Source organism: Pteropus medius, unplaced genomic scaffold (assembly GCF_902729225.1).
Source record: "Pteropus medius unplaced genomic scaffold, Ma_sr-lr_union100, whole genome shotgun sequence".
NCBI lineage: Eukaryota > Metazoa > Chordata > Mammalia > Chiroptera > Pteropodidae > Pteropus > Pteropus medius.
In genome coordinates this window covers 1,280,841-1,305,851 of record NW_024351073.1, presented here as the reverse complement: position 1 = coordinate 1,305,851, position 25,011 = coordinate 1,280,841, and the positions used below count along the sequence as shown (strand labels likewise).

The following is a 25,011-nucleotide window of genomic DNA, read 5'->3' as shown; positions in this document are numbered from 1 at the left end:
TCTTTCTTTCGTGTCTGAGCAGTCTTGGACACATTACTCCCCACCCTCAACCTTGGGAGAAAGCCGACCCAAGGAATTTTGTCTGTAACTCTGACAGTCTACTTCAAAGAAGGAGAAATGCTTTGACTCTTTTTAATGATCTCTTTTGGACATTAATTTTGGACACGGAGAGATTTTTTTTAAGTGCTGTGAACACATTGCATATTTCGTCTGTTGCCATGTGTCACTGTTCCTTGTTTAAGAAGAATCACTTACAACTTGCTGTTCTCATTTGTAGCTCACAAGAAAGAAGAAAAAAAATTATTAATGATATGGTGAGTGCCAGGATATTGCTTCAGGTCCCTAGAAACTTACAACAATGGCCTAATGTATCCAATATCGCAGGAAGGTCAATAAGATAAGAACAAGATATGTCCCGTTGCACTGTGTGGTCACTGTGTGGTCACTGTCAATAAAGTTTTAGGGAGAAGAGGGCACAGAAGCCAGGCTGAGGAGAGTCATGATGTGAATAAGTGAGGAAGTGGACACTTCAAGAAATTTGATTAAGTGCTGTACCTCCAGGGTCAAGAAAGGTTTTTCTTTCTCCTTCCTCCCTCCCCTACTCTCTTCCCTCCGTTTCTTTTCATCCTTCCTTTTCTTTCTCTTTATTCTTCTTGTTATTCTTCTTCCTATTTCTTTTTGTCCAAGGTAACATAGTATTTGGAAAAAAATTTCAAACACTGTAGAAATATATGGTTTAGAAAGTTCTTCATAATTCTACTCTCTAGATATCAAGAGTTCTCCGTGTTGGCTGTACATTAGAATCACCTGGGGAGACTTTTAAACATCCTGATGCCAAGCCCACAGCCCATATCAAAGACGTCAGGAACTGGGAATGGCACCCAGATATCAGCATTCTCTAAAGCTCGCTGGGTGATTCCAATATACTGTCAAGGTCGAGAACCATGCTCCAGGGCTTTGCTGCTCAAAGTATGGCCTGTGGACCAATGGCATCAAGATCAACATTCAGTAGGATCTCAGCTCTGTACCCCCACCCCAACCTACTGAGCCATAATCTGTATTTTAACAAGATGAGCAATAACAATTGAGAGGCATTTTCTTTTCTAAATTTAAGTTATTGTTTTTCAATTACAGTTGACATTCAATATTATTTTATATTAGTTTCAGGTGTACAGCATAGTAGTTAGACATTTATATAACTTATGAAGCGATTCCCTGATAATCTACTAACCCACCTGGCACCATACAGTTATTACAATATTATTGGCTATATTCCCTATGTTGTACTTTACATCCACATGACTATTTTGTAACTGCCAATTTGTACTTCTTAATCCCTTCATCTCTTTTACCCAGCCCCCGCTCCCCCATGCCTCTCCTATCTGGCAACCATAAATTGTTCTCTGTACCTATGAGTCTGCTTCTGTTTTGTTTGTTCACTTATATTATTCTTTAGATTCTACATATAAGTGAAATTATATGGTATTTGTCTTTGTCTGATTTATTTCACTCAGCATAATACCCTCTAGATCCATCCATGTTTTCTCATATGGTAAGACTTCATTCTTTTTTATTGCCAAGTAATATTCCATTGTATATATGTACCACCTTTTCTTTATCCAATTGTCTGTTGATGGGCATTTAGGTTGCTTCCATATCTTGGTTATTGTAAATAATGCTGCAATGAACATATGGATGCTTAAGTCTTTTGAATAGGTGTTTTGGATTTCTTCAGATAAATATCCAGAAGTAGAATTGCTGAGTCATAAGGTAGTTCTATTTTTAATTATTTGAGAAACCATAGTGGCCGCATCAATTTGCAATCCTACCAACAATGTATGAGGGTTCCCTTTACACATCCTCGCCAACACTTGTTGTTTTTGATTTATTAATGATAGCCATTCTGACAGGTCTGAGGTGATATCTCATTGTGGTTTTAATTTGCATTTCCCTGATTATTAGTGATGTTGAGTATCACTAATACAAAGAGGCATGCATGTCCTCTTTGGAGAAATGTCTATTCAAGTCCTCTGCCCATTTTTTTTTTATTATTGTTTTTTGTTTTATTTATTAGTTTTGTTTTTTTCTTTTTATCTGCCCATTTTTAATTGGCTTGTCTCTTGATGTTAAGTTGTATGGGTTCTTTGTATATTGTGGATATTAACATATATATGTATTTCTAGAGAAAAATCACTAAAAGTACCTTTTTTTAAAGGTAGATTGAACTTGTGTTTATAGACTGAGAAGAAGAATCTATAAAAGAGAAGGAATAGAAAGTATAAGACCGAATGTCATAATTGTGTCGATGTAAGAATGTCCAAACCCCTTTCCCTTCACAATTGGTAGTGCAATCTCCCAGAAGAGGTGGAAGGGGTAGAATTGACAGTCTGTTTGGAAAAATGAACTTTAAAAAGGAAATGAAATTTGCCTTCTGATATTGGAAGGAAGAGAGAATGGACAACAGACTTACAAGATTTAAGGGTTGGGGAATAGTTCCCTTTCTTTTCTGTCTTCCTCAGGGAAGTAAGAGGAGAGTTTACCTGCTAAAAATGAATGAGACAAAGAGAAATAATGGCTATTGAACACTTACTATGTGTGACAAAGGGCTTTACGTACAAAATCATACATAGTCATTCTAAGAGTCTTATGGTAATTCTGTTCTCATTTCCTCAGTCTCTAAACATCTATTCCTTTTCTATTTTTTTTACTCCTTTAGTGACATCACTCAGTCCCCTGATTGTGTATGTTATCTATATGAGTCTGAACCCCAAATCTATATTTCTAGGTCTGATCTATGCTGAGAATTCCACCTGACATTTCTATAACATGCCTGATAGAAACCTCAAACTTATAGTGAGCAAGAGAACTCTTCTCAAAGCTAAACTCCACCCTCGAAACTACCCATCATAATAATGCCAAAATCCAGGCCTTCTCCTGACAGCGCTTCTTCCCTCCACTTCCCTGTGTCCTAAATCACTTTCTCCCCCACCCCAAATCACCAAGAAGTCTTGTCAGTTTGATCTCCATTCTTTTCTTTAACATCTTCACTACCATCAGTCCAGTCTAAGCCACCACCGTTGCAATAGTGTTCTAACTGCTTCCACTGTTGCCTCCCTGTAACTCGTTCACTGCATTTCAGCCAAGTGAGGTATGTGCGTGTATACATGGCAACTTTAAAACATACGCACAAATAGAGGAGTATAACAAACCGTCAGTCCCGTCAAAGCAACTCCAAAAGTGATCACTAATTTGTCAGTCTTGTTTTATTTGTCTCTCTCCACCTCCACATTTTTCTTTCTTTTTTTATAGAAAGCACTTAAAAGCAAATCTAAGATATCATATCATTTCAACCCTCAGTATTTCAGTAGATATCTCTCATAGAGAAGGATTTTTTTGACGTTTAACCAAAATGCTCATTACATCTTAGTGCTCCAGTGTGCCGCGCATGTTTATATACTTTATCTCATTTAGTCTGCACAATGGACTTGTGGGGTGGGCATTGCTAGACGATTTCATCTTCAGGAAAACATAGATTTAGAGAGTAAGGGTCTTGCCCAAAGGGATGAAATGTGAAGCAGGAGTTATGGAAGTCTCTGCCTGATGTATTTTCCACCCCATCATAGCTCTCCTTTCCTGTAAGTGTGAGGTCTCCTCTACTCATTCCTTAGTGCCTTGCATCTCGTGATCATGTATTATCTTAAGAAAAGAGAAAATGAAAACGAGAACAATCGATATACTTTCAGATTTTCCTCCTTAAATTTTTTCTGGCTCTAAAATTTAGAAAAAACATCACAATGCTGCCATCTTCTGGACCTTTTGAATGCTAACACATCAACAACAATATAGATGGTTAAAACGAGGTCTGTCCAACTTTTTATAATCTGGGGCTGACATATTAAACTTTGTATCATTAAAACTATTTCTTTGGTTAATTAGAAAAGTTTTTTTTAACAACATAATATATGTGATATATGAAAGCTCAAAGTAAATATTCAGAGGTTATTTTGTTTGTAGGGGATGGAGGCAAACATATAGAATTAAAGTTATTTAGCAGCTACCTTTTGGCCACTAATTTCAACCTCTTCTAATGACAGTTCTTAAGGTTATGTTAATAGAGGTGCTGGGTAAAAAAGCATTTCCATTGCTGGTGGGGGTATAAGTTATTATAGTCCTTTGGGAAGGCAATATGACTGCATATATAAAATAAAAATAAAATACCTGTAACGTTTTACCCAGTAAATCAACTTTATGGATTCATCCTACATATATTCTTGTTACTGTACATAAAGGTATGTCTATGTAAAGAATGTACAATCTTACATTGTTTATAAAAGACTAGGAAACCCAGAATGCTTATGTAAATGACAGCACTATACCTATGCAATGTAGTTCTATGAAGCTGGTCACAAATAACGGTGTAGTTCTAACTATGCTGGCCATAATAACTGATGTTATAAAAAGTTTTTAATATTTTGACCTAGAACTGGACGATACTATGCAAAATAAGTACTCTTTTTATATATTTTATTAATGGATATTTATGTAGCAAAAACTACATTTGGATTCCTGCCACTAGAAGTGCTGTCCTAAGTGCTTAGCATGTGTGAGGTCAGTGACTCTGGAAAGACAGTGTAAAGACAATGTTCCTGTGTAATGAGATTGAGAGTGAGGAAAGTTGATTGAGTTGCTAGAGATCATACAGCCAGCAAATGGCCAAATCAGGATTGAGTCCAAATATTCTGAATTCATATGCAGTGCCCTCTCTACTACACCCAAATGGACCAAAGGGAAAATATATGTATTGGTGTAAATGCCTATATAGAATGCTTAGTATTGTATATGAAGTGCCAGTCACATAGCCTGGCATACCGTAAGTACTTGAAAAATGTTGACTATAATTCTTCTTGTTATTATGTTGAGAGGAAATAAAGGTAGGCCTTTTTCCAAGTGACACGGACAAGCATCTTTCCCACTCAATCCTTCCTCTAAAAATTCTCAGTTGCATTGTTATGTTTTTACACTAATATGCAGAAACCCCACGAAGGCAGGAATTTTGTCTATTATGTACACTGCTATATTCCTGAGGCCCAGATGAGAGCTCATATTAAGTGCTCAGCAAACATTTGGCAACTAGAATTAGAAACCATAAAATTTTCTTGTTCCTTTTTTTAGACTGTGATATTGATATTATTGACCCACTCAGTCTTCTAGTCTGCATAATTGGCATGCTTTAGAGTAGTGCTTCTCAAATGTTTGTGATTATGAAACCTCCAGTGATCTTGTTAAGCATGTAGATGCCAGAAAAAGTAGCCTCCAGAAAGTTTTGTGTATTTTTATACCCTCATGCATAGCCCTCTATCCAAAACTTTGGACATCAAGATTGACGATACCATACAAATATCAAGAGTGTATAAAAATATATAATGAAAGTTTCTGGGGCTAGAATAGCTCCTGGGCAAGATTTCCAGCTATTCCAAAAATGGCTTGAGAGAGCAGGGAGAGGGACTGGCATAGGCTTTTATTGTGGCTCGGAGGTGGCACTGGGATAGGTCTCTGCCGGGAAGTTACACACACCACTTTTGCTGATGCTCCTCTGGCCAGAAGTTAGAAATATGGCCTCGCCTAACTGCAAGGGAGGTTGTAAAATGTAGGCTTTATTACACATCGTCGCGTGCTCAGTTCAACATTAGAGTGCCATTACTACATCACTTGGGAGAACAGACAAAAACCAGTCTCTGGTTCAGTTACTAAATAGACGTTAGATAGAATAACATCAGTTATTTGAAGTCATCTGTGTGATTTACTACTCTTATGATTTCCAGTTCAGTGTTCCAAAAGTTGCTATTTTTGTAACTTATTTATTGGCATTAATATGTTCCATAGCACACTAGGTGGGCTGGGAAGGCAAAGCTTAACAGTAAAGATCAGAAAACTAATACTTATTTCTGGCAATGTGTCAGGCACCTGTCTAGGCACTCTCACATTGATTTTCTCATGTGGGAGAGGGAAGAGAGATAGAAAGAAAGAGTTCTCTCATTCATGGCCAACCATAAGCAAAATGGTAAGGAAAGTAGTTAGTTTTCCTTCCCTAACTCGTGCTTTCCCTTTCAATGGGTCTTTTCTAAAGCGTGTTCTGTGTATTTATTGTTTTAGAACAGAATGTCAAGCATAACACATAACCGAAAATCTTCAGCTATGCAAAATGGTATGTAGGACTCAATACAGATGGAAACATGATTTGTTAAAACAAATATTTAAACATAATTGTGGGGCTTACAAAACAGTATTTCAATTGGATGGTCTCTAATGTGATTGGCTGAGCTGCCTCACCTCTGGACCCCAAATAACAGTCATTCTCTTCCCACCTAAAGGGAAGTAATCAGTATGTGAAAGCATCAGGGCCAGGGATCAGGTGCAATCACAGTTGGTTCCTTTTTCTAGAGCTTTCCTTAGCATCCTACAAATACGATCTGCCTTGGATTAAAAGACACCAGAAATTTCTTCAAGGCCAGTGGTTCATGTGGTAAATATTATGAGTATTCTACATGATTCCATTGGTTCCCATTGCTAGTTAGACTGCATCCAGATGACTTTTTTCAATCTATCATCCAGGACAAGCACAGGAATCCATCCAACTTCTGACAATTTTGGACCATGACCCTGGAAAAAAGCTTTCTCATCTGCATTTTTACAAATCTTCTTCCAGCATTTGAAGTTCCCAGTATACACAATGTTAGCTCCTTGTGCCCACATTGCAACATCAAGCACCGTCTCACGGAATCAGGGAGGGAAGGAGCCAGCCTTGGCTTTTAAATTCTTCTTACTTGGCAGATTTTGCAACGTCATCTGCCAAATGGGTTCCGGGAAAACCTAAATCTGCTGGGTAGATGATGGCGAGTCGAAGCAGCTACAGCTGCTTGGCAAGAGATCACATTGCCAGCAAAACACCTCTGGTACTGTGTGCTTTCCTATTCCTCTTAAGAACACTTGCTTGTAGTTATCTGGAAAGGAAAAAGAAACAAACCGGGCTTGAGCAAGGAAATATCTGTTGCTACTTGGTCTTGATGCCCTTCCAGAAGGAGAACATCTCCTGCTCTTCTGGAAGAGAGAATGTGCAGTCTGCTATGCCTTTAGTACAAGGAGTCAGCAGCAACCTCTTTGGCTTGCATGTTGCATCTGCAACAGCAGTTTCACCAGCTTGATCAGGCCACGCTGCAGTCGTGAGGATGGCAGTGATGCCGCTGCAATCGAGAAGCCCTTTGTGAAGTAGATGACCTGTTCAGTCATGGCAGCAGAGTGGGCTGGAGAAGGAGGCAAGGCCAGAGAGGGAGCTTGGAGAGCCAGGAGTGGGGATCGCTGGCTCGGTCCTGCCACAGATTAAAAGGCTAATAATATGCGGTGTGGTTTCTTTCTTGTATCTTTTCCTCATCCTTCTCCGCCACCCCCACCCCACCACATAGTCAGTACTCTTGTTGAGTAAGACTTTTAAGTTGCCCAGCCTGGAGGAGGATTGTTCAAAGCAAAGGATAAATTGTTAAAGCTATATTTTCAGGCCTCACGATAAATATTTGGGGTTAAGGGTACCTGGAAAATATGCCCTGAATAAGTGTGTGAAAATTGCCATGGGGGCATTTTCTTGGTTGAAAGAGAAGTGAAAAAAAGAGAAGGCAGAAGACAGAGGCCGGGGCACAGGGGAGAAGTCTTTGCAACGTAGTAGTGTTGTCACTAACTCCCGAGGAACACGACTTTACTGTATTGATTCTATCTTAGCATCTCAATTATTAATATTAAATTAAGACCAGTGAAGAAAGTTTTATGGCAAGTTGAATGAGAGAGACTGTCATAGGGGACATTGATGTAAGACAATGGTTAAGCCCAGTATTATTCTACCAAGCCTGCTGGGGCTGAGAGGGAGCTCTGTTCCTGCCACTTAAAATCGCGGTAGCATCAATTCATCCATCTTCATGTCCATCCCAGTCTTCCCAAAGACATCAGTTTAATTCCAGGGTGAGGGTTGGGGCAGAGGTCCCTTTTCAGTCTAGAATGCTTGCCTGAGAGTACTCTGAACCAATTTGCTTTCTCGTGTACCCCAGGGATTCTGGAGATCAAAAAGACTCAATATGAGTCTGAAGTTATCTTCTTCCTTCTCATCAAGGCTTCCAGTAGAGAAACGTGAGGTGGAATTTCTAGTAACTGAGTTAGAAGTATAAAGAACCAATACACTATAACCAGAGGGAAAACAGAGTACACTGGTTCAATTTGTTCACTGAAGGTTATTACCAAAGAAAGAGTGAGTTTGTGGAAAGAGGTTTAGAAAAGGAGTGTGAAATAGTCACAGTGAACAACTGAATGAACAATGCAAAGTGGTTCTGATGACTACTTAAAGGCCCACTTGAGGTTCATACATGCATTTAAAGTAGGACCAGTCACAGGGTACGGGCTAATAAACTAGTTCATCATGGTTATGAAATACACGATACAAATACAAAAATCTATTGTACTTCTATAAACTAACAATGAACAATCTAGAAATACAATTTTTAAAAAGTCTCCATTTATGAGAGCATTAAAAAGGATACTGAAAATTTTCAAAACTCTTTGGAAAGAACGTAGGGCTAAATCTTCATGACATTGAATTTGGCAGTGGATTCTTAAATATGACATCGAAAGCAAGGGAACTACAGCAATGAAAAGGGTAAATTGAAATTCACCCAAATTAAAAGCTGTTGTCCATGAAAGAACACTATCAAGAAAGAGAAAAGACAGCCTACTTTGGGAAAAGATATTTGTAAGTTATATATCTGACAAGAGTCTAGTATCTAAAACATATAAAGAACTCTTACAGCCCAATAACAAAAAGGCAAGAAACCCAACTGAGAAAATGGGTAAAGGACATTTCTCCAAAGAAAAAATATAAATGGCCAAAGGGCACATGAAACACTCAATGTTGTTAATTATTAGAGAAATGAAAATCAAAGCCACAAGAAGATATCACTTTGTGTGGGGAGTCACTTATGGACATGTGAAAACGTATAACAAGGAACAAGGATATTTGTGTACTTGGCAACGATGTAAGAAGTTGAGATTGTAAAGAGCTGGGAAAAACTGGGAGGTAACTGTTCACATAGCAGTCACTGCACATTCCTTGCAACAGTTTAGCAGAGAGTTCTGAGTTGTGAGAATCTCATTGTTCTACTAGATACAGTAATCTGGCTAACCTTGATTCTTGACTACTGTCTTTCTTATTGTAATGTTATAAATAGTGTGTTCTAAATAAACTCGGGGACACAGACACAGCTTGATTCTGTGATCCCTCCTGCAATTCTGTCTGTCTTCTTTCTTTTCCTCAGTCCATGCTCCTCCTTTCAGGTACCCTCAATTACTTCGTCGGCTGGCTTCCAACAACTTTGTACCCACTCTGATGGCTATATGAAAAAGATGGACAGCAAGAAGTGTAGGGAAGGATGTGGAGAAATTAGAGCTCCCATGCGTTGTTGGTGGGAATGTAAAATGGTGCAGTTGATTTAGAAAATAATTTGGTAGTTCCTCAAAATATTAAGCAAAGAGTTACTATATAACCCAGTAATTCTGCTCTTAGGTATATTCTCAAAAGAATTGAAAACACGTGCCTATACAAAAAGTTACATATGAATGTTCACAGCAGCATTATTTATAATAGTCAAAAGTGTCCATTAGCTGATGATTGGATAATTAAAATGTGTTACATCCACAGAATAGTATTCATCTAGAAAAATAAATGAAGTACTGATACATGATATGACATGAAACTTGAAAACATTATGCTAAGTGAAGAAGTCAGACACAAAAGCCACATATGACCCCATTTATATGAAATGTCCAGAAGAGGCAAATCCAGAGAGACAGAAAGTAAATGAGTGGTTGTCAGGAGCTGGAAGGTTGTGGGCCATGGCGACTCTCGCTTAATGGGTATGGATTGCTTTTGGGAATGATGAAAATATTCTGGAATTAGTGGTGGCTTCGCTCTCATGTGAATATTTTTTAAACCACTGAATTATAGACTTTAGAAGGGTAAGTTTTGTGGTGTCTGAATTATATCTCAATATAATTGACAGTAGAACAGAACTTGTTGACTGATTGTATGTGGGAGGCAGTGAGAAGGAAAAGTTCAAGGATGAGTCAGAGGTGTCTTATCACCTTGAATTTCATTGATTTATTATGTATTTGCCCATCCCATTAGAATATATGTTCCTCAGCCTACCCTGGGTAAAAACATTGGGTCTATTCTGGGAGGAGGAGAAGTGGCAATTTTAGATACACTTCAGATAAAACATCAACTATGTCCATTTTCACAGTCAGTATTATACAAGTCAAGGGTGTTGCTCAATTTTCCCTGTGAATAGAGAGGTTGCTTTCTACATTTGGATGGTTTTGAAAGTCTACTTCCCAGTTTGAGTTTTCCCCATTTTAGTCTTGAGGGGAGAAGCCACTAACATCTCTTGAGTTTGCATTAAGTGTTAAGTGTTCTGGAGTTCTTCCTGACTTTTTCGCAAATGAGGTGCTCTCTTCATTTCACTCTGCATTGGAGCCATATGTTTTGAAATATTTTTTGGCAATAAGAGCACTTATTACCATAATCGATTTCATTTTTTGCTTAATCAAAGTTACGATAATGTGTCAACTGGACGTTCTCATTAGTGTGAGCTGTCCCATCACGATCACAATGATCATAATTTCAATTTAAATAAAAGGATCTTGATACTTTCATTCCCACTTTAAATCATATAAATTTAGATAAGTAAAATAGCTCTAGGTCCCCCAATGACAATCTTTACAGACACATAAGAATCCAACGTCACATATTTGGTAATTATTAATCGAGTTCCTTCTGGACTGAGGATTTCAAGTTGATTTTATTGTTCTCAGGAAACCTGGCACCCAAACTGTGTATCATTGAAGGAATATCTTTCGATAAACTGTTTTTGCTAAAATTTTTCTTTGGCTCACATTTGATTATGAATATTTTTTAAAAACTCTCATTATTTGGGAGTATGGAGACCTGTATGTGCTTATTAAGATCCTGCGGTGTGCATTTTATATATTTTCCATTTTATCAGCCCTGTAAAAAAGGTTTCATTATCCTTATTATAAGTAAGAAAATTGAAGCTTAAAAAAATAACACAGAGAGTAAATGGTAAAGCCTGGATTCAAGACAAGATTTGTCTGATACTCTTTCTGGCAAGCCACGTTTTCTCTCAAGAAACAGGCCCACACTAATAGCAGCTGAAGAAGGAGCAAGGAGTGAAACTAATCTCTTTATGAGTATGGGTATCTTATTACACCTTCACATGTATTTAAATACAGATGATCAGTGCACTTGACTCACATGCTCACTATGAAAGAACACACCTTTGAAAACATGGTCACATAAAAATCAAGAAACTGTATCAGCAGTACACTGAAGCAAAGATCTAAGAATCACATTATCTCCCTTTCATCCAGACCATCCTTTTGGCCCTGGCATTTGAGAAGCCTTTCAGTAAGATTCTTGTTTCTATTACTACAATGTATATCCTTACAACGTACCCTTCTTCTTTCAAACGAACAAATGAACAAACAAACAAACAAGGACAGAGAAATCTTTAGGATGCTTATTCTATTGCACTCTGAATAATAAAATGATAGCAGCTGACAGAATAAATTTCATTTTTGAATAGGCAATACATTCATTAATGTATTAAAATATAAACTGGTATAAGGTAAAAAGCCTTAGTGCCATCTCTTTTTCTTTCTATTCTGTTTCCATCTTTTCACTCAGTCCCTTTCTCACATGCATCCCCAGTCAGATAATTATTTTTATAAGTTTCTGATGTATCCTTCCAGAGTTTCTTCATGAAAATATAAACAAATATGAACATGTATTCCTATTATCCTCCCTCCTTTTAATCAATTGCAAAGGAACTTACTGTTCTGTATCATTTTTCTCCTTAACAGTGTATTTTGTAAATCTTTTCGTATCAGTGCATAGAGAACTTCTTCAGTATTTTTATAGCTGTATAATATTTCATTTAGTGTATACCATAATTTGCCTAACCAAGCCTCGACTGATGAATAATTGGGTTGTTTCTAATCTTTTGCATAATAGCTCACACAGTGCTAATGGCTTTACGTGGATTCATTTACTGTAACAGCCCTATGAGTTAGAGAATATTAATTCCACTTTCTAGATAAGGAAGCAAGAGGATCAAAGTAGTCAAGCAACTTGCCTATGACTTGAACCCAGACTGCCTGCCTTTAGAGCACATTTTTACACTAGCGAAACATAAATTAGTAACTTTTATTGCTTTCAGGAAAATTCCCCCTTTTAGGGAGAAGTTTCTAGTTATGTGTTTGTGACTGTTCTTCACTGGTTTCCAAGATGTTTTTTTTTACAAACATTTTAAGAGTTTGTACAATTTGGGATTTTACTTCTTTCTACCACTCATTCTTTGTTTTTTCTTGGCCTGTGGAGTATGTAATGATGTATGTGATAACCAAACTATATCTGTTAGAGTTTAAGGAGGAAAAGCTTAAAGTTATGGAACAGATTGACATTTTCTGAGAGCAATTTTTATTTTAGGGCTATATTATGATGAACTCTTGATCTGAAAACAAACAAACAAACAAACAAACAAACAAGCAAATAACTATCTTTCTAGACACCACAGTTTAAAGTGTAGACCAAATAAATGACCTTGTCTTTTGAAAGACTTTGATGTAAAGCCCTTCCTTTGTAGGACTTTACATAATGCAGTTAGGGAACTATGGAAATCTTTGCATTTTGTATCTTCTTTTGCAGAGCTGTTTGACTTCATTCAAATTTAAGCCAAATGAAATATATCTTAGACTTGCAGGCTACTGCTACTACGTGCATTGAGAAAACTGAAAAACCCAAATGACAAGAAACCCGAACAAATCTCAGCGCCTCCTAAATTTAGCAAATGCCTGCCGCTATTGAAAACCTTAAGGACAAAACGTCTTATTGTCTCCTGATTGTAATTTGATCCTTGCCTTCTGCAGCCGTCAGAACTACTGGAGCAAAGGCTTGTCCAGCATTGTAAAGGGCAGTGACACCTGTCTCAAAGGGAAGCGTGAAACCCTGTAAATATTTCCTAATCTGTTTAAACCTTAAACAACATTCTTATGAAGAACTGGGTGCCAACAGGGACTCCTAATCTAGTGACCTCGTTTTAAACTAATGCACAAATTACAGTATTTAATGCAGTGCTACCGGCAGTGATGGCCAGAATCTTATTAGGTGTAGTGATGAAACATTTAACAATCATTATTTTGTTGAAAACTTCCTTTGGATAAAGCACTGTCTCACAGTCATTTTTCACTCTCAAACTATTCACACAGTGACACTTTAATGGAAAAAGAGATACTACCTGGAGTATTAGCTTAACAAGCACTTGACTTGGGAGCCTAAGAAGATTCAAAGTTTCTGACTTCTAAGTGGTTTAACTCCAGAGCCTAATGTTCTTTTACTCGAGGGACTGGAGCATGCCTGCCACTAGGGGGTGCTGTTGCTTTTTGCTCCAAGCCCCTGGCAGTTTCAATTCTGACCTTATCAGTCTCAATAGAAGAGACAAAAAGAGGCTTTATCCTTCCCTAGTGAGTTCATTCCTCCTTCCCTAGTGAGTTCATTCCTCCTACGCCTCCCGGGTCAGTATAATCTGTTGGAACAGTTCAGAACAAAACCAAATGGCTAGTAAATATTTAATTGTTAAAATGTTTTCAAATATCTCCCTAGGCGGACCAGGATGGCTTCTTGATATCCTCGACTGCTGAATAGTTTTATTAGGGTCTGGGGGTGTTAACAGTTTTTGAGAGGCTACCAAGGGAAGTGAGGACTAATGGGGAGAAGGGAGTGTGTCCCAGCAGGAGATGAGGAGAGGGCTGGACTCCTGTAGACCCTTCCTCAGGAAATCTGCTTTCCTCCTCTACCGATTCAGTGATTGGTTCAGACACCATTTGCCAAACATGTCACATATACCAGTTTTAGGAGATGTTAGAAATACAACCTCTAAACACGAATTTGGGAAACTCTGGTTTGAAAAAAGTTTTTAAAAAGTTTTATTTGGGCTAGAACTTTCAGAATATTTCATTTACAATGCACTGTGCACTATGCTTTGTGAATCTAAGGCTGAGCATTTGCTAGGGGTAGACATTATACCAGTGCTTCTCAAAGGAGGGGTCTGTGTGTGTGTGCGTGCGTGTGATTTTGACCCCAGGGGACATTTGGCAATGTCTGGACACATTTTTGATGGTCATAACTTGGGAAGATGTTGCTATCGTTTAGTGGGTAGAGAACAGGGACGCTGCAGAATGTCCTCCAATACAGAGGACAGCTCCCCCCACCTCCCGCCCCTACCAACAAAGAATGATCAAGTTCAAAAGGTCAGTAATTCATTGGCTGAGAAGCTCTGCTCTTTAATATATACAACTCCTTCCATTTATTTAACCACAAAATTTATTATTTTGAAGTGTCTTGCAGCACCAGGGTAGAAAATATGTTGAGAAACATTGCCTTTAGTTTATTCACAATGTTTTAATTACCAGGTGGTATGGTTGTCCGACAGTATTCCTTCTTTGACTTATAGTACTTGTCATTGTTGACTGAGCTCTCCTTGAAATTCTCCTGAATTGGCTCGATACTGCATTGCTTTTATTTTCCTTCTCCTTCTGTAATCTCTCTCTCTCTTTCATTCTCTCTCTCTCTCTCTCTCTCTCTCTCTCTCTCGCTCTCTCTCTCGCTCTTGTTTTTGGCTTTTTGGCTTTTCTCCTTCTTCCTGCTCCCTGAATAGGGGTGCTTCTTGTGGTTTTTATACTTCACTGTGATCAGTCCCATGACCTCAGTTCTGTCTCCTCATGCCTGTGGCTCTACCTTTATCCCTTTCCAAGATGTCTTCCTGAAGAGATTTACATTTCCAGTTATACGTTGGATGTTTTCTCCAAAATAAAAATGTCCCCTCTCCAAAAGCACCTCCTCCTCTTCAACTTCCTATTTTTCTCCTTCATTAATTTATTCTTAAATTCTTCCAATTATCTCAGTCAGTCAGACATGAAGCCATGTTTAATCACTAATCTTTGTGAATTCTCTGGTCCTCTGTCTATCCCTTTTTAAATGAGGCCTTGATTGCCCTTTATCTGAATACTGAAATAAATTCCAAATCACACTTCCTGCTTCTCCTTACTCCTTCAATGAAGGCTGCACACTACCACTGTTGCAATCATTTGAAAGCATTACTTTGATTCTTTCTGTAAAACTCCCAGTGAGTGAGTTCCCATTGTCCTTTGAATAAAGTCCACACAACTTATGGTGGCAGCCAAATTTCCCACAGTGTGGCTCCCACCTATACTCAAAGCTTATGTTCCAATGGCTACTCCATTGACATTCCAGACAGAAGAAACATTGTTCACATGAGAGCAAAAATATGGGGATGTGAGAGCGCCAAGCACTTGGAGAAAAGAAGTTTTTGTAAATTTTTTTAGAGTTAAATAATCTCTGAGCGTTGAATATTTCTAAATTATCATAGGTACACATTTGCATGCATGTGACTTATCCTCCAGACTAAGAATATTCTATAAATGGGCTTATAGGATCCTTATATTATGTCAGGAATGAAAATAAAGGCGTGTATTGCTCAAGGTTCCTATTGGTCAAAGCTCCATAGCCTTTTGTATTATGCATCCTCAGTAAATATTTGTTGAATTTAAAATGAACAAATTAATGAATGCATGCATACATGAATGAAAAGCTATCTCACAAGTCCTGCTGGTGTTCTGCCCATACCCCTCAGCACTCACTTCTACATGACAAAGGCAAATACCTACAAGTACTGTAAATATCTGCAACTCTGTACTTGAAATGAAGGCTTTTTTTTTTTTTTTTTTAATAGCTACAGGTTAGTGCTCAGTTTACTTCCAGGGCATTGGAAGTGTCAGAAAGTTGATGAGTCCAGAAGCCACACTTCACCAATGACAGGGCGTTGGTAGCTATATCTCTGTTTCCTTATCCCTTAGAGTAACTCTGAGACGTGCTCTGCAGTATGTCCCAGATTTCCTCATTAGGACAGAGTTCTAATTGCCACAGTAGTAATCTTGCATGATAAAGTGCCTTTTATTGACTTCCTTTCCTTCCCAGTCTCACTTTTCCGCCCTTCGGCAATGCCTTCTAGGATCTCTTCTCGAGAAACAACCACAAAAAACACAAAACAAATAAAACCCCCAACGAAAGCTCCAAATCAACTCTCCCCCGCAAAAACCCCCAAACAAACAAAACCTACTTGCAATCGAATTCTTGTCGCAGAACCCAGACTAAGACAGCACTGCATGTGGAATTGCACACTGAGTACTTAAGATGTCCTTGACATCTGGAATTCATGCAATTAGAGTTGAATTAAAATATACATATATTTTAGGAATCAGAGATCATCTTCTCTGTGGCAAAATTGCTTCCACACAAATCACTAACGGTTTGAATAAAAGATGCAGAAGCTTTGTCTCTGGACAACCACTATTAATTTATGAAGGGAGGACTGGGGTTTGGTGTCTATTTAAGTACTTTAGATATAGAAAAAAAATTGTTAAAACTGGATAATATTCACTAATGGAATGTTTACTTATAAAATTACTTTGAATTCACATAACACTTGCATCTCTCCTACTCACAATGCCCTAGTAGCTAGTGTCAGAATATTTAGCTCAACTGTAGCTCAACTTCAATAGAAAATCTGATAACCTAACTAAAAATGTAGGGTTTTATAAAATCTATTAAAGGGATGTTGGAGAACTGCTAGAGTCAATGCAAAGCCATGGAAAAGGAGAATTTGGCAGAATAAGACAACAACCGAAGAAGAGAAAATGGACATCCATGATGACCATGATAAGAATTTTCCAACAGAGATATCTGGATATCAAAGGATTAAGGGAAGTTCTTGGGATGCCTTTTAATATGTTTGCAAAAAATTATGCTCTTGTTTTGATCATTCTATGAAAGTCAAGCACGAATGATGGATATTATATTGTGTTAGGCTATACGTATTTTTTTAGAGGTGGTGGAGAATTCCACTCCAGAAGATTCCATTTACATTTTGAGTGACAGAACTCAACTGCATTTAGATCTTTTCTCCCACAAAGTGTTTAATCTCAAAGTCTGGTGTATAACACCCTTAAAGAGAATCTTGAAAACATCCTCTTAGTTTAGTAGATTGAAACAGGAAGGAGGCTTATTCTTTGCCTTACACGGAATCTCCTTTGGTTGAAAATCACTTAAACGTCGATCTGAGAACATTGGCTGCCTTCCTTGACCTACAGATGTTTTCTCAGAACTACACTTCCAAACAGTCCCAGCTGGCTGGAGCTAAGGCCTGTGTAGATTGATAAAATAAATCTGGCTTTGAGACCCAGACTAAGTACAGGGGCAGGCTCCTCGTGTCCGGAGAATCTGGTTGGGGGAGGAGCTAAGTCTCAGGAGCACTGGCTTTGTATAAGAGTGCCAAGCAAACCCCAGTAGGAGGAGGCAGGGAGGGCAGAGACTGCTGGGCTCCTCCTGCTGTTGAAAATTCACCGGTCACTCACAGCAGAAATTTTTCTCACTCTCGTCTGCCTTGACTGTTTTCCCAAACATGAAGGTAAGATTATTTCATTACTTTTGTAAACAAAGCTATCTCAAAAGGGGGTGAGGCTTAACTAGAAGAGTTCAAATAAAGAAAGGGCATGGGAAAACAAGGAAGAGAAAGATCTGAGGGTGACATTTAAAAAATCCTTACTTAAATAAATTCAACAGTTCAGCCAAAGTGAATTCTTTGCCTTGTTTTGCAGTTAAATTATGGGTTCGGTGGTCTAGGAATCAGAAATTGGAGACAATGTTTATGAAAGTCCTGAGGAAGCCATTGAGAAATATAACAGTACTATTGTTATTTCTTAGGGGAAAATTCCCTCTGGTATATTTTTGTGTGTGTTTGATTTGGAGCCTTGCAATGAACCCCCATGGTTTGACTTATCTAGATTTATAGAAAAGAGAAATTGGAGACTGGGAACTTTAGAATTTGGAATCCTGAATTAAAGGGTCAGGATTGTGAAAGTAGACAATACAGATAGATGGACTGAAACTAAAGATTTAGCAAGCACACATGTTAGCTCAAAGCAAAATGGCCAAATATTTTTAAAAATTACCATTCAACCAAAGGCAGGACCAAAGACAGAAATCACTATCATAGACTATATTTATGGGATGCAAAAAAAATACATTGAAATTGCTACTACATTAAATTTTCGTATTTAAACTTTAAAGCTTTTGCATTTTAATGCTGGAACAATAATTTCTCAATGTTGTCAGCTGCTAGATAGCTCTTGTGGTCGCTGTGCTGTCCATTTGCAATGCTGAATCTATGCTCATTTTTCAATGGAGTTGGAGGAGGAGCAAGATATGGGTCTTGAATAAATTATGCATGAAATTACATGGAATTAAATGACGAAAAGCTAAACACAAATTACAAAGTTGATTTGTTTAATGTTATGATGCTAGAACACCAAGCAACCCTGCAAAGTTAAAATTATGATATAATCTAATCTCTATTAGTCTGGCTTGTATTTTTATTTCAAATTTTAGAACATTTGTAACTTGGGTCTGAAGTATTTCAGAAGGACTTCAGAACAAAAAGGGCTTCCCTCTGATCTAGCTGTGGTCCAGCCTTTTATTCTCCCTTCCCTGAGCTGAGATGAGCTCGGGGTTTGTGAACCTAAGGCATGATTCTCATGGGGCTGGGATGTGGTCAGGCACAGTGATGGCTCAGGTCAGGGCCCATCTGCTTTCTCGATATGCCCAGATCTGATTTGATGTTATCAGCCATCTTCTACCAATTATACTGTGTTAGTATTGGCGCATTTAAAAATATATATCCTTTTCTAGATTATAATACTACTTTATTGGCAAAAATAAGTTCAAAAAGAAGATAATATCTATTATTTCTCCACCCAGAGATAACCACTCTTAAGGTTTTAATTGATTTCTTTTCAGACTTCTATGTGTAATCACATTTTACATACAATTTTTTTAACCAGTCAGATCCTCAATATTTAGGCTATCGTCATGCTATCATGTAAATATGATTATAAAAGTCCTCAGAGGTGTTTCAAAGACTGAAGGAGCTATGCACAGAACTAAGGAGGATGATGAAATCGCTGCCTCTCTGGCCAGAGATGGAGAAAGGAATTAAAAGATGATGGGATCCTAAGGAAACATTCGTGACCATTTAACTAGTGAGCATTTTCAATTTGTCCATGACATCATGCAGCTCCTCCTTGTCTTTACAGAAATGAGTGGCAGGAGGTGAGCTCAACAGCATCATATTAAACTTTTATTTAAAATGGAAACTTAATACTCTGGTTTCTCTTTAGATAGCGTAAAATGGAAACTTAAAAGACAAGCAGAGTCAATGAGGCTTCTCTGTGGTTCTTTCGTTCTTTATATTCCTAAATCACAAATCTTGACTTGTGCACATGCATTCACTTTCAACTCATTACAAAAATGCAAACTAAAATAATGCTTTTATTTTCCCCCAGGCAATAAGTTTATTCATCTTGGTGGGATTTATAGAGGACTTCCCAGTTCTTTCAAGGTGAGAATTTTTGGGATCATGTGTGGAAATCATTAAAAATTATTATTATTTTTCTTTTTAGGAAATTCTTTAGTACGACCAAATTTCTATGTTGTAGCCTGAGCATGTTTATCCCTTTAACACTTTCCACATTTTGAGAAGTCAGTGATAGCAACTTTTGTTCTACTATTATTAATATTTTACTTTATCTTGTCGCTGTAAGGAAGAAACCTAAAGATTAAAAACACCTCGAGGTTTATTCACTTGTCCCAGTTCCATGGTTTTACCAGCATTTCAGAGAATCACATCGGCCCTACACGGCTTAGGGCATAATTTGATCTTTAAATGTAGTCATTGCAAAACATTCTTTGGATTTTAAAGGTTGACAGTTTTTTAGGAAAATAATTTTATTGGCTCTTGAGACCTGAAAAAAAGCCATTATTATTTACCTATGGCCTTATTTTGCATTCACTGTCAGCTTGGGGGGACAGGACCAGGTCAGCTCACTTTATCGAACTATCGGAATATGTGTCAGGCCCTGTGCTAGAGACCGGGGATATAAAGAGGACCAAGACAGTGCTGAGAGTGTACTGGGTGATTCAGATCCTGAAACAGTTGATTTCAATAAAGATTTTCTAAGGGCTCTGTGAGAGGCCCGAACAAGGTACTGTGGGAGCACAGTGGAGGGGAAGCCAAGCTAGCTTCCCCTCCTAACCCTTGGTGTTCGGGGAAGGCTGCAGCCTGTCTCTGGGACGTGAGATTGAAAAATAAGGTCAGATTGGTCAGATTGTTTAAGGGTAAAAAATTGGAAGGTACTGGATCATTGGTGCCATGTCAAGACTACAGGTTAGCAAGGCTGGCTTTATAAAAGCACCTGAGACATACACACTACAGAACGGGACTCCTTACTTTCGGGGTCACCTGACAGCCTTAAGGTAAGCACAAATCACCCTGACTTAAGATGTTTCCAAAGATAGAAATGTACTCAAAATCCAGAAACCAGAAATCTTTATTCTTTTACCCTTTGTAAATGTGCTTTTAGGCTTGGCTTCCTTAGTTTCTTAGGTCTAAGCCATGTGACCTCCTTGATGTGGTCCGAGTTAAGCATTGTACGAGAGTCGACTCTCCATTTTCCGCATGTATTGTGTTTGAGTGGAATTGTTTAAGCTCACATTTCCCCTATATGGGTGTGTGCTTAAGAAGTGGCCTAAATGATCAGGGAGCATTTAAAAATAAGTTCCTGGTCACTTAGACCTTGCCGCTTTTTAGCTTCCCACTTCTCATAGGGTCTTTTTAGAGCTCCTGGTCTCCCAGTTAAGAGTTTCTGTATAACTCTTCCATTCATCATTCAGAATCCTTTCAAAGGCCATAATACCTTCCTTCTATATGTTCTCACTTATCCTTCCCAACTCTGAACATTCTCTTATCTATATTTCCGTAATGTATTACACTGTACACATTTCTGTTATAAAATCTTTCAAATTAGATATATTGTATTATGGATTGTGGTTGCATTATTGCATTATGATTATTTCTGCATCTGTGTCTTTTTCCTCCTGTCTACCAATGGCCAATGACCTATATCTTTTAATATGTCTACAACTCCAGTGTCTAAATAGTGCCTGGTACATTATAGATGTTTAATAAATGATAATCTCTAAAAAAAATGGGTCCCTTTTACATATATGTTTTATATATTTTGGGATACTTTTGGTGCCTCTGAGAAAAAAAATTGTGAAGCAATTTTTGACTTTTTGACTATTTTTGACTATTCTTTGTGTCCCTTCTCTCTTATCTTTCTGCTTGCTTTGTGATGAACAATTTGACAGTGCCTCTTCTCCAGTCAATTGCCAGTGGGATTCCTATGGTCCGTGGTCAGAATGCAATGGTTGTACTAAGTCTCAGGTAGGACCATGCAAAAACTGTATTTACTATTTATATGCAGAAATAGCTTAGGTATGGACAAAATGGTATTAACTTTTGAATTCTAGTTTTTATGTTTCTTAAAAATATAATTAGTAATTTTAAAGGAAAAAGTATGACGTTTAATAATTAATATTGTAATAAAGTAATTTGTGCATTTGACTTTTTCTTGTAGGACTTTTCTAAATCTTACATTCGATTGTAGAAATATACATAGAATAAAAATTAAAAGCAACTCGTTAATTCTTGAGCTATTAGGAAATACAAATAGCAATGAATTTAGTAGATAATTCAAAATATGTTTCATATTTACTGGGTTCGACTTTTTTTCTTATTCGGAACAAAGACTAACAAGTAGTAAAATAGCTGCTTTGCTTTACCTGACCATGAAAAATAGGGAATGACCATATAAAGTCAAACATTTTGCAATGTTTTAAAGTTTAATTCCTAAGTAACGCAAATAAAATATCAGACTTGATCTGGAGATTATAAAGTACTTCTAAAAATGTCTGCTTTTTTTCTTGTTACAAAATTATTCACTGGAGGGGGTGCCTCCATAGTGTAGTGGTTAGCATGTCTGCCTTACACGCAGAAGGTCTGGGTTCATACCCCAGGTGGAGCCACAGACCACACCCCAGGTGCTCCAGGCCCCCTGAGTGCACGCCACGAGCATATGGGAGGGGACGCCCTGCCCTCAGAGATCCAGCTCTTAAGGCGAAATGGCAACATCCATAGGTCAGGGGTGGAAGTGTGTGTGTGTGGGGGAAATTAATGTAAAAAAATTATTCACTGGAGAAAAGCAGAAAAATATATATAAAGAAAACACTACTTATAATTCTACCATTTAATAAAAACCAATAAACCAACATTTTAGTGTTTATTTCTTTTTTGCGTGGTTATAATTTTTTAAAATAGGATTATTTGATCATTTTTTAAAGTTAATTAATTAATTAATTTTTTATGGTGATGTTGGTTAACAAAATTCGATAAGTTCCAGTAATACATTTTAGCAGTAAACATATATATATTTACATTGTGTGTTCACCTTCCATAGTTAAGATATAGTTTTTTATTCTATTCTTTTAACCTAACATTACACTAGCAGCATGAATTTTAACAGCTGTATTGTATTCCATTATACGAATATACCAATCTTATTTATCTACTTTTCTATTGTTTGAGATTTAGGTAATTTACATTTTTTGTTATTATAAGTAAAACTTTATTGAACATTTTAATGCATAGACATATGTCCTCTCTTCTGATAATTGTCTTAGGATAAATTCCAAAAATACAATATTTGTTTTAAAGGTTCTGAGCATTTGAGTGGCTAAAATTTTTTATTGAAATATAATTGGCATGTAATGTTATATTAGTTTCAGGTGCACTACATGAGTCAATATTTGTAAAATATTTTAAAGGTGGTTCAGTTTGGGTAAAAATGTTTATTTAAAATTCATTTTTTAATTATTGAAGTAATATAAACATATTGCAGAAGATAGTTTTGAAGCATCATCATAATCATCATTTTCATTAAGCATTGATTTAGTACTTCCATGAATGATATTTACAAAACAAGTTACACAAATGTAGAATTTGGCTTCTGGCAAACATAATGGATGACAACTCTGATTACAGGCAAACAAATACAGGAATAACAAGACAAATGTCAAACAAAAACATTTTTACCATTTGTTTATAAACAAGGTAAGAAAGAACACTAAATAGAAGTAGATAGAAGGTACTTTGCAATTAGTAATTTTTTCTTGAGTAAAGTGTCATCACATAATGGATACATCCCTAGCTTATAAAATCTAAATTTCACCCAGAAAGAGACAAGTGAAAATGAAAAAGGGGTCGTAAGATCAGAATTTGGCAGGTGAGAATGAGACTGCTGAAAATGGGCAGTCATCAAGGTCATCCGGTATATGGAGAGGCAAAACATTACTTAGACAAACAACACAATCTGTGCTTTGGAACTTCAGAAAATGACAAAGTAATAAACAATACATAAGAGCTGTCTTCATCAATTAAGTACAGAAACTAAAAACTCATCAAGAAACTTTACTGAATTTCGTTCCCCACTCACGTTCCTCCACGGCTCTTCTGCTTAGATGCAATGAAAGGTGCCAGAGCCAGGGCCAGGGCCAGGCTGGTGTAAAATGGCTGAGTTCAAACCACAGCGCAGAGACCCTTCCTTCCAAGAAATCCCCACGTGGACGACTACGTTCAACATATCTAGTCTTCCCTGTTAATCTTTGCTGAAGTTTTAAAGTATCCATATTAACATAGTTCTTCCATATTAACATAGTTCTCTCTGGATTATTTTGCCTTGCCTTGCCTTCCTGAATTAAATCTGGCATCTCAGATTTCATTTTTATTAATGGGGAAGAGGTGAGTATAGGAAGAGGTTTAAAAGATGCAGCCGTGATTGTCTCTGGGGAGGAAAAGGAATTTGTAGATTTTTTTTGTTCGTTTAAACATTGGGTACGTGTCTGATTAAGTGAATTTTAGACAATTAGTTGTTTCTCATTTGGCTTGATAATTTTCTCAATTTTCCTCTGCTTTTCCCCCCAAAGATTTGATTTTGACATATTTCTCATTACAGAGGTCAATGATTTTGATTGTCTCATAAAGTCCATTGTAGGTGTGTAACTTTACCTTTGGACTACTTGGGCTTCTGTTTGTAAATTTGACTTCCATATTAACATAGTTTTCTCTGGATTATTTTGCTTTGCCTTCCCTTCCTGAAGAAGGCTTAAAGTTCAGTTCGAATCAATTGTCAGCATTTTTCTAACTCCGCTTCATCTCAGTCTCCTTCCCAGTACCCATATCATTCTTCCAGCCAAATTTATTTTCACCTTTTTAATTAGCTCTTGGTGCATGGCTTTGGCAAAAGCGTTAATCATTCTGTATTGCAGTCTATATGTCTACCCAGTTAACTTTTTCAGGCTACTTTCTTAAAGATTCACTAATTTTATTTTTATTTTTCTAGCACTCAACTCTGAAAGTAAATACAAAGCTGGGAACACTCTATAGATAATAACCCAAGTGTCACTGGACTCAAGGATTCACTGATTTTGGAAGTTTTATTTCTGTGGGACACTAGAATCATTTCCTGAAAAGTGTTTCTCCAATTGTGTTAATTTCACTCAGATTTTATTTCTCATATGAATCTGGAGATATCAAAAAGCACTACCTGTTTTTTTGTTTAGATTCGCAGGAGGTCAATTGCTGTATATGGGCAGTATGGAGGCCAGCCTTGCTCTGGCAGTCCTTTTCAAACACAATCGTGTGAACCTACACGAGGATGTCCACTAGAAGAGGGATGTGGAGAGCGTTTCAGGTGTTTTTCAGGTATTTGCTTTCCATAGGCTTATTGTGGATTCAAATGTTATTAATTCGCTCAGTATATATTTGTTGAATTTTACCAAATTTACATTGGCTCATAAGTTAATTTTCACCA

General features: G+C 37.3%; 1 protein-coding gene across 1 annotated transcript in view; it reads left to right on the top strand.

Annotated features, from left to right (window-relative positions):
- The first annotated feature begins 17,510 nt into the window (after positions 1 to 17,510).
- The window catches only part of C7 (complement C7), a 43,892-nt gene continuing 36,391 nt past the window's right edge, over positions 17,511 to 25,011 (top strand). The window contains exons 1-4 of the mRNA XM_039842590.1: positions 17,511 to 17,654; positions 19,588 to 19,643; positions 21,452 to 21,527; positions 24,761 to 24,902. Of these exons, the coding sequence (XP_039698524.1) occupies positions 17,649 to 17,654; positions 19,588 to 19,643; positions 21,452 to 21,527; positions 24,761 to 24,902 (280 nt within the window). The 5' untranslated portion in view covers positions 17,511 to 17,648. The remainder of the gene's footprint in view (positions 17,655 to 19,587; positions 19,644 to 21,451; positions 21,528 to 24,760; positions 24,903 to 25,011) is intronic.